General features: G+C 40.9%; 1 protein-coding gene across 5 annotated transcripts in view; it reads right to left on the bottom strand.

Annotated features, from left to right (window-relative positions):
- Positions 1 to 17,191, bottom strand: part of pds5b (PDS5 cohesin associated factor B) — a 278,218-nt gene that overhangs the window by 142,541 nt on the left and 118,486 nt on the right. For all 5 annotated transcript variants that reach the window (XM_073043864.1, XM_073043867.1, XM_073043862.1 and 2 more), the window contains one exon: positions 1,947 to 2,027. In XM_073043864.1, the coding sequence (XP_072899965.1) occupies positions 1,947 to 2,027 (81 nt within the window). The remainder of the gene's footprint in view (positions 1 to 1,946; positions 2,028 to 17,191) is intronic.

The following is a 17,191-nucleotide window of genomic DNA, read 5'->3' as shown; positions in this document are numbered from 1 at the left end:
CTTTGGTTAGGAATTCCAAAATCCAGTTGTATAGTGGTGTGTTTCTTCTAATATTTCATAGATTTTAGAGCAATTCCCACAGATATGGAGGAAAAACTAGGGCCTCTAGCTTAATTATTTTATGTCTATTATAGATTTTAACAGACATCATTTGACTCAAGATTGAAAATACAATCAATTTCCTCAATATTTTTGTACTAAATATAACAGTACATGTGAAGAATAATGTTAAAAGCAAAGAAGTAAAATTCAACCAATGTGAAATGGAACTGGATTGGTTCTTTACTCCAACTAAAGTAGATTACAGTAGGTGGGTGAGGCTGTATTCGAACCTTAATGGACCTTAAAAAAATGTTTGATAAAATCTACCCTAAGATTTTCACAAAACTAAATACAAATTATTGGCTGAAAATAAAATCAGAATCAGATTTATTATCACTGGCATGTGACGTGAAGTTTATTAACTTAGCAGCAGCAGTTCAATGTAATACATAATCTAGCAGAGAGGGCGAAAAGGATAATAAATAAAATAAAACATAATAATAAATAAACAAGTAAATCAATTACATATATTGAATAGGTTATTAAAAAATGTGCAAAAACAGAAATACTGTATATTAAAAAAGTGGGGTAGCATCCAAAGCTTCAAAGTCCATCTAGGAATCAGATGGCAAAGGGGAAGAAGCTGTTCCTAAATTTCTGAGTGTGTGCCTTCAGGTTTCTGTATCTCCTATCTAATGGTAACAATGAGAAAAGGGCATGCCCTGGGTGTTGAAGGTCCTTAATAATGGATGCTGCCTTTCTGAGACACCGCTCCCTAAAGATGTCCTGGGTAATTTGTAGGCTAGTACCCAAGAGGAAACTGACTAGATTTACAACCTTCTACAGCTTCTTTCGTCCTATGCAGTACCCCCTCCATACCACACAGTGATGCAGCCTGTCAGAATGCTCTCCATGGTACAACTATAGAAGTTTTTGAGTGATTTTGTTGAGATGCCAAATCCGTTTCAAACTCCTAATAAAGTCCAGTTGTTGTATTACCTTCTTTATGACTACATCAATGTGTTGGGACCAGGTTAGATCCACAGGAATCCTGACACGCAGGAACTTGAAACTACTCACTCTCTCCACTTCCGATCCCTCTATGAGGACTGGTATGTGCTCCTTCGTCTTACCCTTCCTGAAGACCACATTCAGCTCTTTCATTTTACTGACGTTGAGTGCCAGGTTGTTGCTGCACCATTCCACTAGTTGGCATATCTCACTCCTGTACACCCTCTCGTCACCACCTGAGATTCTACCAACAATGGTTTGATCGTCAGCAAATTTGTAGGTGGTATCTGAGCTATGCCTAGCCACACAGTTATGTGTATATACAGCATAGAGCAGTGTGCTAAGCACACACTTCTGAAGCGCGCCTGTGTTGATTGCCAGCGAAGAGGATATGTTATCACCAATGGGCACAGTTTGTGGTCTTCCAGTTAGGAAGTTGAGGATTCAATTACAGAGGGAGGTACAGAGGCGAAGGTTCTGCAACTTCGCAATCAGGATTGTTGGAATGATGGTATTAAATGCTGAGCTATCGTCGATGAACAGCATCCTACGTAGGTGTGTGTGCTGTCTAGGTGGTCTAAAGCCGGGTGAAGAGCCATGGAGATTGTGTCTGCTGTTAACCTATTGTGACAATAGGCAAATTTAAGATACACACTAATGCACTGTAAAATCATTCTTAATAAAACCTAAGTACAAGCTCAAGTTGTGTGATGAAGCAAAGTTGGTAACGTTCAACCTAAAACAAATGTTGTGCCAATGGGATAGCTATTACTGATCAGTGCTGTACCAAATATTATATAAATCAAGCAGAACCAATATTTTCTGAATCTTGTCCAGGGAGGTGGTGGGGGGGGGGGGGGGGGGGGGGAGGAGGAGATCAGTTAAATACTTACATTTGTAATGTATGGTTCAACTGCTTGAGCAGTCCTTTTCAAAAGAGCTTTTGCTAAATCATATGCTTGCTTGTTTAGATTCTGCAAGAAAAAACATCAATAAAGAAATTTCAGTGACATTAATTTGTGAGTTATAGTGGAAAACATTGTAGTTTCTGAACCCAATTCATATTGACCTATAACAAAGAACTGCATACTAATACGTTAGAGAAACATTTACTGCACCGTTTTAACCAATGCATTCTGCATTTACATTGTTTAGACCAGGGGTTAACAACCCGGGATCCAGACCCCTTGCTTAATGGTGTGGGTCCATGTCATAAAATAGGTTGGGCACCCCTGGTTTGGACAAAAGCTAAATTCAGAAACACAATATCTAAATCTAAATTTTTTAATATGTCTTAAGAAATACAAAGTCAAAACTAGTTAAAATATTTTGCCATTGTGCCAGTGATGTATCCATCCCTCTAGTTGAGGTGCCCACGTAAACAAAAATTAATTAAAATTACATCAGGTGAAATGGTTGTGGTATGAGACAGGATGCCTCAGTTTTGTAGATACTAAGCAAGCAATCTGGTTTCTGCTGTTTGCTTATTTTCAGATGTTAACACCTTTCTAACATACTCAGTTATAGAGGGAAAATGCACAATTTTGTTTTAATTAGAACCTGCACTACTTGAATGGCCTTTACATCAACAACTACATCCAAGTGTTCTGCTTCTTTCAGTAACACCTATCCAACAGCTCTTTTAAGTTCTCCTGTTCTTGCCACAGCAAATGAACACCATAGCCGAAAGAAAAACAAAAATTGATCACAACGTCAGTAGCAATGGGTTACCAGAGTACTTTCTTAACACTTTATCATGTCTATAAGTGATGCACCAATAATATTATCAAGCAAAGTAAAAGTTATTTTATTCCAATTAAATAACATATTTCAAAACTTTCCAAAAGTGCATGGACACTCCTAAGATTAAAGCAAATAGCTGGTGGATAGCATTAGTGCCTTAATAAAATAATGATATTTTAATTCTTTAGATGGGTATCCTGCTACTTCTCTGTTCTTATGGTGCTACCTACACAGTCCATATTTTAATATCCTCAGATGTTAGTGCTGGATTATGTCCAATTTCAAGTGATCACTCAGAGGCACCAAACCAAGATACCAAAAGGACTTCATGCAGAATTATTTTTCACCATACATATTTTGGTAATCATGATTATACACATCAATATCTCTGTTCGGAATATTTACTTCATGAGTCTTCCACTGTACAAATTTAGATTCTATAACATTTACAATAAAAAGCAATATCCCAACAATAGTATAAAGTCAGTTAAATTGGGACAGACAGAATATTACCTCAATGCTAACGGACTAGATAAATGAGGAAATGATAGCTTTATTAGTCCAATGTCAAATATTAGGGGCATCTTCTAAATAAGAGATTGAATTGATTAAAAATTAGAGTGCATGGTTGCGCCACTAGCAGAATCAGCTGTCGGCAGTCTTTAAGAGAAGCAAGTTGTTCTGTGTTATTCTGCATTTATTTTTATAACCTGTGCTTATCTAGCCACAGTCATGTCTTTATTGAATAAAGAAAGCGCTTCTCGTGGTGTAAAGTGCAAACATGTTGTCTATGCAAGAGAAGGTGGAAGTTCTGAAAAAGTCAATAGCAGTGAAAAGCATACGTGACTTGTATAACACAAGCTCTTCCACAATTTATGATATAAAGAAACACAAAGAAAACTTGCTCCAGCTCTTTCTTGTCAGTGAATCAAAAAAATATGTGCACAAGGAAAACAAAATGTAATATGCTCACAACTAGACAAAGTTCTCATAAAATGGTCTAAAATCTGCGTCAGCGAAGGTGTAGAACTGTCAGGAGAAAAGGTGAAGGAACAAGCAAAATTATTTCATGAAGATTTAGGAGACTGGATTATGGGTGTGATTACAGTGAAGGTAGCTTCAGCATTTCAAGCAATGACATGGCATAAAGTTTCGTGCATTGTATGGTGAATAACGGTCAGCAAGAAAGGAAACAACTGTTGAGTTTTTTTGATGAGTTTGCTAAGTTAGTTTCTGATGAAAATTTTTCCTCAGCAAGTCTACAATGCGGATGAAACCACCTTATATTGGCGTTGTACTAGAAGAATGCAGAATAACCAACCTGTTATATCAAAGTTCACATCACTGTGTTAGGCTGCTCTAACACTGCAAGAACCCACAAGTGCAAGTTGTTAGTCATCGGCAAAAGTTTATACAGGCAGTCCCCAGGTTACATACGAGTTCCAATCCAGCGTCCGTCTTCAAGTCGGATTTGTACGCAAGTCGGAACAAGTACATCTGGTATTATTTAGCGTCAGTTAGTCAAACGTTTTGTCTTAGTTTATAGTATATATTTTACCTTTCTATGCATATAAAACGCCTAAGAAACGTATGTATTTCAATAATGAAACCACTGCGTTGCTTAGTAATAATTGTAGCTTTCATCGGGGCAGGGCCTTTCACATGCTCCATTATTCTCACTTTATCTGCTATCCTTTAAAATTGTTCCGATCGTTGACCGACTGTAGCCTAACGCTTTTCCAATGAACGATGGCGTTTCACCTCTTCCCAAACGCTTTATTATTTCCATTTTATTTTCAATTGCAATCACTTCCCATCCATGGGACAGAAACACTGCAGGCGATGGGTCCCGAGCTCTGCCGGCTTCCGAGGTCCACTGGATCCTAAGGACCACCGCACTGAGACAGGCTAAATGGGACAAGTGGGGGCTGTGCTGGATGTAGGTATTTGTTCCTCCCCAATACTCCACGTGGGAATTTAAATTGGAGGTGGAAGTGTTTTTTTTAAACAAGGTCGAGTTGTGAGCTTGACATCAACCCAGCACGGATCATACGGGAGTCACTGGATTGACATCAACCCAGCACGGATCATACGGGAGTCACTGGATTGACATCAACCCAGCATGGGAGCGGTCCATCACTGGATCGAACTCAGGAACCTCTGTTCTCAAGCCCGGTGCTGATCTCACTGCGCCACCAGCCGACCGGAATGGGGGGGCGGGGTCAGGATGAATCTTACTAAGAAAAATTTAAGCCAAATACCAAGTTAAACACTCAACACAATGTCAACAGCAACGACTTAAAATGGCAGACGGCGTCGCGATCTGACTTAAAATGGCGGGCGGCGTTCTCCTTCCTCAGTTCGTAAGTACGAGTTGTCCATAAGTCAGACATTCGTAACTTGGGGACTACCTGTATTCCAGAGCTTTCAAAAGGTATGAAGCAATTTCCAGTAATTTATTTTGCTCACAAAAAAGGACAGATTATACTGATAATACATTATAATGGTTTGAACATTACTTCATTCCAGAAGTGTGAGTGCTGATTTCAGATAACTGCTCTGCACACCCTAAAGCAGAACTCTTGGTAAAGAATAATGTTCACAGTATCTACCTGACACTTCACTGTTCATCATTAATTCAAACCCTGGACAATAGTATGTTACATTATTAGAAGGCCAAATATTGCTCCCTATTTATGAAACAGCTACTACGTGCAGCTGACTCTGGCAGAGCAGGATAGAATTTGTGAAAGAATTGCTTTTTTCTTTATTATCCAAGGATGAGGTGATCATTAAGTGGACTGGAAGTGATTATTTATTTAATCCTAACCTAACCACTAGTGATTCAGCAAAATCACTAATCCTGCACTGCACAGGTCCCAATCATTCCTGATTTGTGGAATAATTTTATTTTCTAAAGAAGACAGCCCTTACTCCACAATCAATGCTCCTATAGATTTCCTCTACTTATACAAATTATTTGTGCAATTTCCCCAGCACTGTATCATTTTTATGGACATCAAAACAGCGCAAAATTGTGTTCCTCTACAAAGTTTCATAGTGTCATTTATTTTAAGCTCTATAGCAGGAAAATTAAATTCCTATTTTTAATTGCTTTACTGACCTGCCACACTGCTGATATACATTTGTACCATATTCGTCTTTTATTCAATTTGCTTTTTGTGATCTAGATATCATACAAAATGATGTTAAAATTCATCTGCCACTTAATTCTGCTAAGGTTACTGACATTTTGGGTTTTATTAAATAGAACAGTTACTGCCTCTGTATCTAATATAGAGCTATATCTGAAAACCAGAGCTTCCAACTAAAATTCAATTATGTACAATATAAACAGTTTACACTACTGTCTTTTACAAACTAGTGCTTTCTGTATATCTCCAATTTGCCTGTAATCACCACACTGACTGCTGCTAATCACCATTACCTTATTCAGGAGCAGTTACAGATGCCAATAGAAATTGAATCTGCCAACAATACAGAAATTCCAGATTAATATCTTTTTTAAAAAATGCTACACATCATTCCAATTTTCCAATAACTGAGCAATGGAAACTGTAGTGGGCCATTCAGCTCCTTGTGCCAAGTCTGTTTTGCAGTAAGAACATAGAATGTGTTCTATCTCAATGCCAATTTCCTTCAATCCTTTATATTAAAATATTTAACAATCTCTGTGGTAACATCAACATGACCAAGAAAAACAAAGGGCATAAACACCCAAAGAATCCATTAAAATGGTGATGTCTGAATCAAGTAATATTGGACAAAACAAAAATACATGCTGGAAAGATATCACCAGATCTTTGCAGAATTTATTTGAGCTTCCCTCAAAGCCAGAAGCATCACTGTACTACCAACTACAAAACACTGGCCTGTATTTCCAAATTAAATCTAAACAATGCACTCACAGAGGCACAAAACATCACAAATTTAACAAAATTTAGTGAAAGGAAGTTAAGATAAGGGATACTAGATAGATTGTGTTTGTAACCCCTGGAATACAGGAATTAAAGTTATTCAAATGAAATGTTCATGATTATGCAATCTGGAAAATGAGCCATTCTTATGGAGTGCAGTCCACAGTACAAAGGGAATCCAAGTCAAGTTTGATGTCCAAGAGCTTCAAAAATTGATAGCTAGGGCACTCTTCCAAAAACAGCTCAAAGCTAAATCGAATCCAAATTTTTAAGCTGATTATTACCACATTTTTGTTAGACAATATTACTAAGGATTATGGAACTAAATCAAATAGATGTAGTTAATATGAGGGGCATAATTGGTAGACGAAGACAGACATAATGGCTGTATTAATTAACATCATCACAGGAACTGGCAAATTCGTAAAACCATTTAAGATCTGTAATTTTATTTCACTTTAAGTGGACACAATGTTAAAACTGTTTCAATACAGGAAAAAAAAGCAATCACCAATGATCTTAATAGCAAAAACATTCCAGTAAACATTAGTTTAATGTAGAGCAAGTATTTTAACCTCAGGTCCATGAACCTGGATGGGGAAAAAATTTACATATTTATTTTCAATGCCCTCTAAAATATAGCATTTTCTTCAATTAGGAAGATAGTAGGCAACAAATCACAGTGCAACACAGCCAGCCAACTATTAGGCAGCCCTGTGCCTAGTAGTTGCTCAGCCACCAAATGAAGTCGTGTTTTCTAACATTTGTGACCTAGACATCTACATTGCTCTTCATTATTCCCCATCTACAATTACCTGATCAATGCGTAGGAGGTGAGCCATTTTTAATTGTTTAAGCTTTGCAAAACTGGACAGTTCAAATGAAAATTCTTAACTCTCTGTAATGCCGCGTGGCCTTTTGTAATACAGTCAGCCCTCATTATCCGCGAATTCCATATGCGCAAATTCAACCAACCACGAATCGAGAAAACCCGGAAGTGCTCTTCCAGCACTCGTTCTTCGAGCATGTAGACTTTTTTTCTTGTCATTATTCCCTAAATAATGCAGTATAATAACTATTTACATAGCATTTACATTGTATTAGGTATTATAAATAATGTACAGATGATTTAAAGTATACGGGAGGACGTGCATAGGTTATTGTGGATTGAGAGCGAAAAAAATCATGTTCTCTTAGTAAGTCGGAACAGCTACATCCAGTATTATTTAATGTCAGTTAGTCAAACATTCGTCTTAGAAAATAGTATATATTTTACCTTTCTATGCATATAAGACACTTAAGAAACAAATGTATTTCAATAATTAAACCACTGTATTGCTTAGTAATAATTGTAGCTTTCATCAGGGCAGGGCCTTTCTCACTTTATCCTTTAAAATTGTTCCGATCGTTGACCAACTTGATCGTTGATCGTTAACACTTTTCCAATGACCGATGGCGTTCCACCTCTTTATGATCGCTTTATTTCCACTTTATTTTCAATTGTGATCGTGATTATTTTTGTGAACAGAAACACTGCAGATTCAGAGCTCCACCGGATCCTAAAGACCACCGCTCTGAAACAGGTTAAATAAGGTCCGGGGTTCCACTGGGTCCTAAACACCACCGCACTAAAACAGGTTAAATAAGGGACTTGAGCATCCACATTTTTTGGTATCTGCAAGGGATCCCAGAACCAATCTCTCCCGGACAGGGAGGGTCGACTATACTATGCGACTACATGCACAACAATAGCTGAATTCCAAGAAGGATCCAATGCGTGAGCTACAACTCTGAGTAACTAAAAGCGATTAAAACTGTTAAAACTTTGGATACATTGTAAAACCTGCCTCATTTTACTTATTTAGTATGTTGTTGTTGTTCGTCCTTCAGAGTTGAAGACGATTACAACTTCAGTCAGTTGGAGGGTTTGTGACTGTGGGTCCTGAGGTGACTGGTGAGGCCAATCTGGGCCCTGAAAGCTCGCCCACATGTGGGACACATGAGGGTAGGTGCTGCAGTGGAAGTGGAGGTAGCTTGAGCCTTGCGCGTGGCGCGTTTCCTCTGAGCCTCTGCGGTGCGTCTGATTTCTGCTGCATACGCTCCTTTAGTGGTCCTGCTCCACCAGGTTGGGCAGTCCAGAGCAAGCAATTCCCAGCTACTGGGATTGATGTTGAGGTCTTTGAGGGAGACTTTGAGGCAGTCTTTGAAATGTTTCTTCTGCCCTCCAACTGAGCGCAGCTCTCCATACAGCAGCTGCTTTGGTAGTCGACTGTCAGACATCCTGACGACATGGCCAGCCCATCTGGCTTGGGCTTTCTGTAGGAGGGTGTAGATGCTGTGGGTGCTAGCCCACTCCAGGACTTCTGTGTCTGGGACTTTGTCCTGCCATCGTACGTGGAGAAGTCTGCGGAGGCAGCTCAAGTGGAAGTGATTGAGCTGTTTAGCGTGTCTGCTGCAGACAGTCCAGGTCTTGCTGGCATAGAGGAGGGTGGTGAGAACCACTGCTCGGTAGACCTTCAGCTTGGTGGTAAGGCTGAGTCCTCTCCACTCCCATACATTCTCATGGAGTCTCCCAAGGGCGGCATTGGCTTAGGCAATTCTGTTGCTGATCTCTGCATCTATGTTCACCGCTCGTGATAGAGTACTGCCCAGATAAGTAAAGCTGTCGACTGCCAGTAGCTTTTGCCCCTTTAGTGTGATGTGTGGTATACAAATTTCTTGAATACAGGCATTCCCCAGGTTACGTACGAGTTCCATTCCTGAGTCTGTCTTTCAGTCGGATTTGTACTTCCTACCCAAGATCCACAAACCTGCCTGTCCAGGTAGACTCATTGTCTCAGCTTGCTCCTGCCCCACCAAACTCATTTCTGCATACCTTGACACTGTTTTATCCCCCCTTGTTCAATCCCTTCCCACCTATGTTCGTGACACTTCTCACGCTTTGAATTTTTTCAATGATTTTAAGTTCCCTGGCACCCACCGCCTTATTTTCACCATGGACGTCCAGTCCCTATATACCTCCATCCCCCACCAGGACGGTCTCAAAGCTCTCCGCTTCTTTTTGGATTCCAGACCTAACCAATTCCCCTCTACCACCACTCTCCTCCATCTAGCGGAATTAGTTCTTACTCTCAATAATATCTCCTTTGGCTCCTCCCACTTCCTCCAAACCAAAGGTGTAGCCATGGGCACCCGTATGGGTCCCAGTTATGCCTGCCTTTTTGTTGGCTTTGTGGAATAGTCCATGTTCCAAGTCTATACGGGTATCCGTCCCCTTCTTTTCCTTCGCTACATCAACAACTGCATTGGCGCTGCCTCCTGCACGTATGCTGAGCTCATTGACTTCATTAACTTTGCCTCCAACTTTCACCCTGCCCTCAAATTTACCTGGTCCATTTCTGACACCTCCCTCCCCTTGATCTTTCTGTCTCCATCTCTGGAGACAGCTTATCTACTATAAGCCTACAGACTCTCACAGCTACCTGGACTATTCCTCTTCCCACCCTGTCTCTTGCAAAAATGATATCCCCTTTTCACAATTCCTCCATCTCCGCCGCATCTGCTCTCAGGATGAGGCTTTTCATTCCAGGATGAAGGAGATGTCTTCCTTTTTTAAACAAAGGGCTTCCCTTCTTCCACCATCAACTCTGCTCTCAAACGCATCTCTCCCATTTCCCGCACATCTGCCCTCACCCCATCTGCCCACCACCCCACTCGGGATAGGGTTCCCCTTGTCCTCACCTACCACCCCACCAGCCTCCGGGTCCAACTTATAATTCTCCGTAATTTCCGCCACCTCCAACGGGATCCCACTACCAAGCACATCTTTCCCTTCCCCCCTCTTTCTGCTATCCGCAGGGATCGCTCCCTACGCGACTCCCTTGTCCATTCGTCCCCCCATCCCTTCCCACCGATCTCCCTCCTGGCACTTATCCTTGTAAGCGGAACAAGTGCTACACCTGCCCTTACACTTCCTCCCTCACCAACATTCAGGGCCCCAGACAGTCCTTCCAGGTGAGGCGACACTTCAACTGTGAGTCGGCTGGTGTGGTATACTGCATCCGGTGCTCCCGGTGTGGCCTTTTATATATTGGTGAGACCCGACACAGACTGGGAGACCGTTTCGCTGAACACCTACGCTCTGTCCGCCAGAAAAAGTAGGATCTCCCAGTGGCCACACATTTTAATTCCACGTCCCATTCCCATTCTGATATGTCTATCCATGGCCTCCTCTACTGTCAAGATGAAGCCACACTCAGGTTGAAGGAACTACACCTTATATGGGTAGCCTCCAACCTGATGGCATGAACATTGACTTCTCTAACTTCCATTAATGCCCCTCCTTCCCCTTCTTACCCCATCCCTGATATATTTAGTTATTTTCCCCCTCCTTTTTTTTTCTCTCTTTCTGCCCATCACTCTGCCTATTCTCCATCTCCCTCTGGTGCTCTCCTTCCCCTTTCTTTCTCCCTAGGCCTTCCATCCCATGATCCTTTCCCTTCTCTAACTCTGTATCCCTTTTGCTAATCACCTTTCCAGCTCATAGCTTCATCCCACCCCCTCTGGTCTTCTTCTATCATTTCGCATTTCCCCCTCCCCCTCCTACTTTCAAATCTCTTACTATCTTTCAGTTAGTCCTGACGAAGGGTCCCGGCCTGAAACGTCAACAGTGCTTCTCCTTATAGATGCTGCCTGGCCTGCTGTGTTCCACCAGCATTTTGTGTGTGTTGTTGCTTGAATTTCCAGCATCTGCAGATTTCCTCGTGTTTACATCCGGTATTATTTAGCGTCAGTTCGTCAAATGTTTGTCTTAGTATAAAGTATATATTTTACCTTTCTATGCATATAAAACACTTAAGAAAAGTATGTATTCTAATAATTAAACCACTGCGTTGCTTGGTAATAATTGTAGCTTTCATCGGGGCAGGGCTTTTCACATGCTCCTTTATTCTCACTTTACCCATTATCCTTTGAAATTGTTCCAATCATTGACCGACTGTAGCCTAACACTTTTCCAATGTTCGATGGCGTTTCAGCTCTTTCCAAACGCTTTATTATTTCCACTTTATTTTCAATCACGATCGCTTCCCGTCAATGGAACAGAAACACTGCGGGCAGTGGTTCCTGACCTCTGCCGGCTCCCGAGGTCCGCTGGGTCCTAAGGACCACCGCACTGAGACAGGCTAAATGGGACAAGTGGGGGCTGTGCTGAGTTTGGGTATTTGATCCTCCACAATATTCTGCGTGGGTATTTAAACTGGAGGTGGCAGTGTTTTTTTTTAAACGAGGTTGAGTTGGGAGCTCGACATCAACCCAGCACGGGACTGGACCTCACTGGATCGAACCTCCGTTCTTGAGCCCAGTGCTGATCTCACTGCGCCACCAGCTGACCGGAATGTGGGGGGCGGGGTCAGGGTGAACCTTACTAAGAAAAATTTAAGCCAAATACAAAGTTAAACACTCAACACAGTGTCAACGGCAACAACCTAAAATGGTGGACGGCGTTGCAATCTGACTTTAAATGGTGGATGGTGTTCTCCTTCCTCGGTTCGTAAGTACAAGTTGTCCGTAAGTCAGACATTCGTTACTCGGGGACTATCTGTATCTGACATTTCACTTAATTAACACACAAGTTACTTATTTCTTTGCAAATTTATGAAACAAATTACTTAAGAACCACAGAAAAATATTGAGTTTAAAAAATTATCAATTGAATCAAATATTCATTTTAGATTTATTTTATATTTTTTGCAGACCCAATTTAAGTTTTAATGTCGAAGGAAAGGAAATATGATGAAAACTAAGTATTATACTGTTTCACTTGCATTAATGCACATGACAGGATGCAAAAGCCAGTGTTTCTTGTGGAGAAAAGTTCAAGATTACAAGACAAAGGAGCAGAAGTAGGCCATTCGTTGAATAGGCCATTAAGTTGTTGCGAACTGAAGTATTAACCAGCAAAACTGAAAGAGAACCTCAGCTGTTCATCCTGAAAACACGCCTACAGTTAAAGAGTTTTTATGCAAAGAAGGTTCAATTCTAAAAAGTTGGGACACTTCCAAAATTTGGATTTGCCATTTCTAAAAAAACCTCTTCTTGAGGAGGAGGCCCCTTTGTCTGTAAAATCAAATTCAAGTCCATATGATCCATCTGTTGCAAAAGTTACTAATCCATGAACTGGCCATTTGGAAATCTCGATGGTCAGTGTCTGGCTGACCAGGTAATGGTTCCTGTGCTTGTTCTGACTCTCCAATGCTCCATACCCAAACTCTATTCTAATGAACAAGACACTACTGATCATGACTATTCCTGAAACATCTAACATATAGGTTTTGATTTTGCAGTTAAGTGCCACCTAATGGATAGCCACAAGACCCCACACTTCATTCCAACTCACTGGGACCCTATTTCCTGCACTTCATTCCAACACAATGGGTCTACTTTCCATACGTCATTCTAGTTTACTGAAACCCTACCATTTCTTGCAACCCATTCCAACTCACTGGGGTCTTTTGCCTGCACCTCATTCCATCTCACTCCATCTCACTGGAACCCCATTCCCTATACTCCATTCCAAATAAGTGGAGATCTCTTTCCGTACTTCATTTAAAATTCAAAGTTCAAAGTAAATTTGTTATCAAAGTATTATTTGTCACTGTGTGCTACCCTGAGATTCGTTTTCCTGCAGGCATTCACAGTGGAACAAAGAAACACAATAAAATCAAAACACAATCATTCAATTGTGCAGAAAACATTGGTACAGGTGTCCCTGCTTTACTAAAGTTCGCTTTTACGAAGGACCTACATTAGTACCTGTTTTCACTAACTGAAAGAAATCCAAAGAGGATTTTTGCTTTTATGAGAAAAGGTGCCTGCTTTAAACTTGTGTTTACCCAGAGAAAGACTACCATGACCGTGAAGCCTTCAGTGGACAGGTGTGTGCACATGCATGTACTGCCGATTTTTTTCTACAAATCTGTTTTGGCTAAATCTTCCCAATTCTTTTAAGTGAAACTACACTGTGCACACATTATTTCTACTTTATATAGGCTGTGTTTTTATCATATCATTCCTGCTTCTACTATATGTTAGTGTTATTTTAGGTTTTATGTGCTATTTGGTATGATTTGGTAGGTTATTCTTTGGGTCTGGGAACATTCAAAATTTTTTCCCCATATAAATTAATGGTAATTGCTTCTTCGGCTTACGAAAGGTTTCATAGGAACACTACTTTCGGATAGTGGTGGAAACCTGTACATCACAATAAAGCCGAGGTTGATAGGTTCTAGATTAGTCAGGATGTTAAAAGCTTTGGGAAGAAGGCACAACAATATGATTGAGGGGAATAATAAATCAGCCATGATGGAAATGAGCAGCAGATTCAACAGGCTGAATGGTCTAATTCTATACTGTTGCTTACTAGAATGCCAAACAAAAAGAAGCCCTGTCCTATTAGAGAGACTTTAGTAAAGCTATGTGAACTGGAAATGATCGAGCTGGTTTGTGGACTGGTTGGACTGGAACAGAGGGGAAAAACTGGAAGCAGTTCCCTTATCAAATACTGTGAAACGTTCTCCAATAGTTGATATTTCTTTTAACATTTTGAAGCAGGTTATTGAGGAATAGGCAGCCTTGCAATTCCCATTCAGTATGCAACTGGATGAAACTATAGACATCTCTCAATGTAGTCAGCTCCTTGTTTGTTTACACTATGCACATGCTTTCCTTTTTCAAAGAAAGGGACTTCCTTTCCTCCTCCATCAACACTGCCCTCAACCGCATTTCACACAATTCTGCTTTTACCCCATCTTCCCGCCACCCTACCAGGGATAGGGTTCCTCTTGTCCTCACCCAGCACATCGTTCTGTGAAATTTCTCACCCTGCAAAGGGATCCAACCACCAAGCACATCTTCACATCTTTTCCCCCTCAGCAACCCCCCCCCCCCCCCAACTTTCTGCTTTCCGCAGGGTTCGCTCCCTTGTCCATACGACCCTCTCTACTGATCTCCCTCCTGGCACTTATCCTTGCAAGCAGAACAAGTGCTACACTTGCCCCTACACTATCTCCCTCACTACCATTCAGGGCCCTTAACTTTCCTTCCAGGTGAGACAACACTTCACCAGTGAGTCTCTTGGGGTCACTTACTGTGCTCAGTGCAGCCTCCTGTATATTGATGAGACCTGACATAGATTGGGAGATTGCTTTGCGTAGCATCTACACTCGATCTACCAGAACAAGTGGGATCTCCCAGGGGCTACCCATTTTAATTCCACTTCCCATTCCAATGTCTATCCACTGTCATGATCAGGCCACACTTAGGCTGGAGGAATAACACACTGTATTTCGTTTGAGTAGCCTCCAACCTGATGGCACGAACAGTGATTTCTCAAACTTCAGGTAATGCACACCACACCCCTCTTCCTTCAACATTTCCCATCCCCTTTTCCCTTTCTCACCTTCTCCTTGCATGCCCATTGCCTCCCTCTGGTACTCCTCCTCCCTTCTTTCTTCCATGACCTTCTATCTAATTCACCAATCAACTTCCCAGCTATTTACTTCATCCCTCCCCCTCCAGGTTTCACCTGTCACCTGATGTTTCTCTCCCCCCTTCCCTTGCCCCCCCCCCCCACCACCTTTTAAATCTACTCCTCAGCTTTTAAGACTTTTAATACTTATTTTGGGAGTCCCTTTTAGAAACTACAAAGGCCTTTATTTTGAACATGGTAAAAAGATGTTTCCCCAAACTGGAAAGAGAAACTTCATAGTCTTTGCATTGACAGAGCTTCTGTGATGCTTGATAATACATTTAGTTTGGCAACTTTAGGAAAAAAGGAAACCCCTCACATTGTCATCATTCAATGTTGCCGGTGTATGCCCATGTAAAAACAAAGACTCTTCCTACAATCCTGAAAGAAGTTTTGTCAACAGCCATAAAAATCATCAATTTCATTAAAAGCAGGTCTCTGAATAATCACATTTTGAAAGACTTTGTCAACAAATGGCTGCAAAACATGAAGTGCTTCTTTCCCACACTTCAAGAGGACAAGTCTTAAAGCACTTGTCTGAACTTAGGACAGAAGTTTCACTTTGCCTGAAAGTAAAAGAAAATCCACTCTTGGAACAGTTTGAAAAAAAAAAGGATTGGCTTATCCATGGATTGCAGATAATTTTAACCAAATGATTAAAATAAACCTTTCATTTCCAAGTCCTGAAGTCATCATTATGAATGCTACTGAAAATTTTCAAGCTTTTCGCGGCTGAGCTGCCGATATGGAAGAAGATATGGCTGACACCTTCACAAACTTTCAGATACTGAAGGAAGTGCTTTACCAAGATGGAGCCAAGATACAAAACTGTCTGTCAATTTCTTTGAAGAGAGACATCTGCAAACACCTGGAAACACTTCAAAACTCTTTCAAAAGTTATTTCCATCTTGATGCCATTAAAGTTGAACCAAGGACCTGTAATCCTTTTCTTTTTGATATAAACTGTATTGAAGAGATTGTTCTAGCCAAAGATGAACTCATTGATCTTAGGACAAAAAAAACCAACTTACAACAACTGAGGTTTAACTCAAAAAAACCTTGGAGAATTCTGGTGTTCCTTGAGAGAAGCTTATCCCCCACCTTGTAGAGCAAGCTATGGAAGCAACAACATACCTTTGCAAGTCAGGTTTTTCAATGCTTAAGCATTAAAACAAAAAATCAAAATTGGCTGGATGTCCCACATGACATAAATGCTGCTTTGTCAAAGACCACCCCACAGTTTAATGTTCTTATTCAAGCTAAGCCAGGGGTCACCAACTTTCTTTGCACCGCGGACCGGTTTAATATTGACAATATTCTTGCGGACTGGCCGATTGGGTGGGGGGGGTTGTTAATCGTGACTGGAATACAGGTGATAAGTCAACTATAAGTCACTAAGTCACTTATAAGTGGCTAATACACACAATTTTGTTTCTAAACGGGTTTATCTAATGAATTTAATATTAAACACAAAGCATGTATTTTCCCCGCATGAATAGTGATAAGTCAATTATAAGTCACTTATAAGTCAATATCATAACATTTTAAGTAACGTTTGGATTTTAAACACACAGCGCATATTTTCCTCGTATGAGCATATAAAAATCATTGCAACACACCAATATCGCTGAATCAGTGGGAGCCCTGGGCTTGTATCCCTGCAACAATACGGTCCCATCAAGGGGTGATGGGAGACAGCGATATTCGAAGGGGGTTCCTTATGTCCAGTCTATTCCACAATTTTAGTTTTTGTGGCTCTCAGTACGTGCTTCTGTCCCGCTTGCTCACGTTTTTTTCCCGTTCAAAAAGCTCAACGGGTTTGTCTTTAAGTGCAGGGTGCTTGGACTCAAGGTACTGAAGCAGTTTTGTGGGCTTCGTTGCCTCATTAGACAGCCTCCGGGCCCGAACTCCAGCTTCCCAACCACTTGCC

This window comes from Hemitrygon akajei, chromosome 4 (assembly GCF_048418815.1).
Source record: "Hemitrygon akajei chromosome 4, sHemAka1.3, whole genome shotgun sequence".
Taxonomy (NCBI): Eukaryota; Metazoa; Chordata; class Chondrichthyes; order Myliobatiformes; family Dasyatidae; genus Hemitrygon; species Hemitrygon akajei.
The sequence above is the reverse complement of the archived record's forward strand: the minus strand, read 5'-3'. Positions and strand labels throughout refer to the sequence as shown.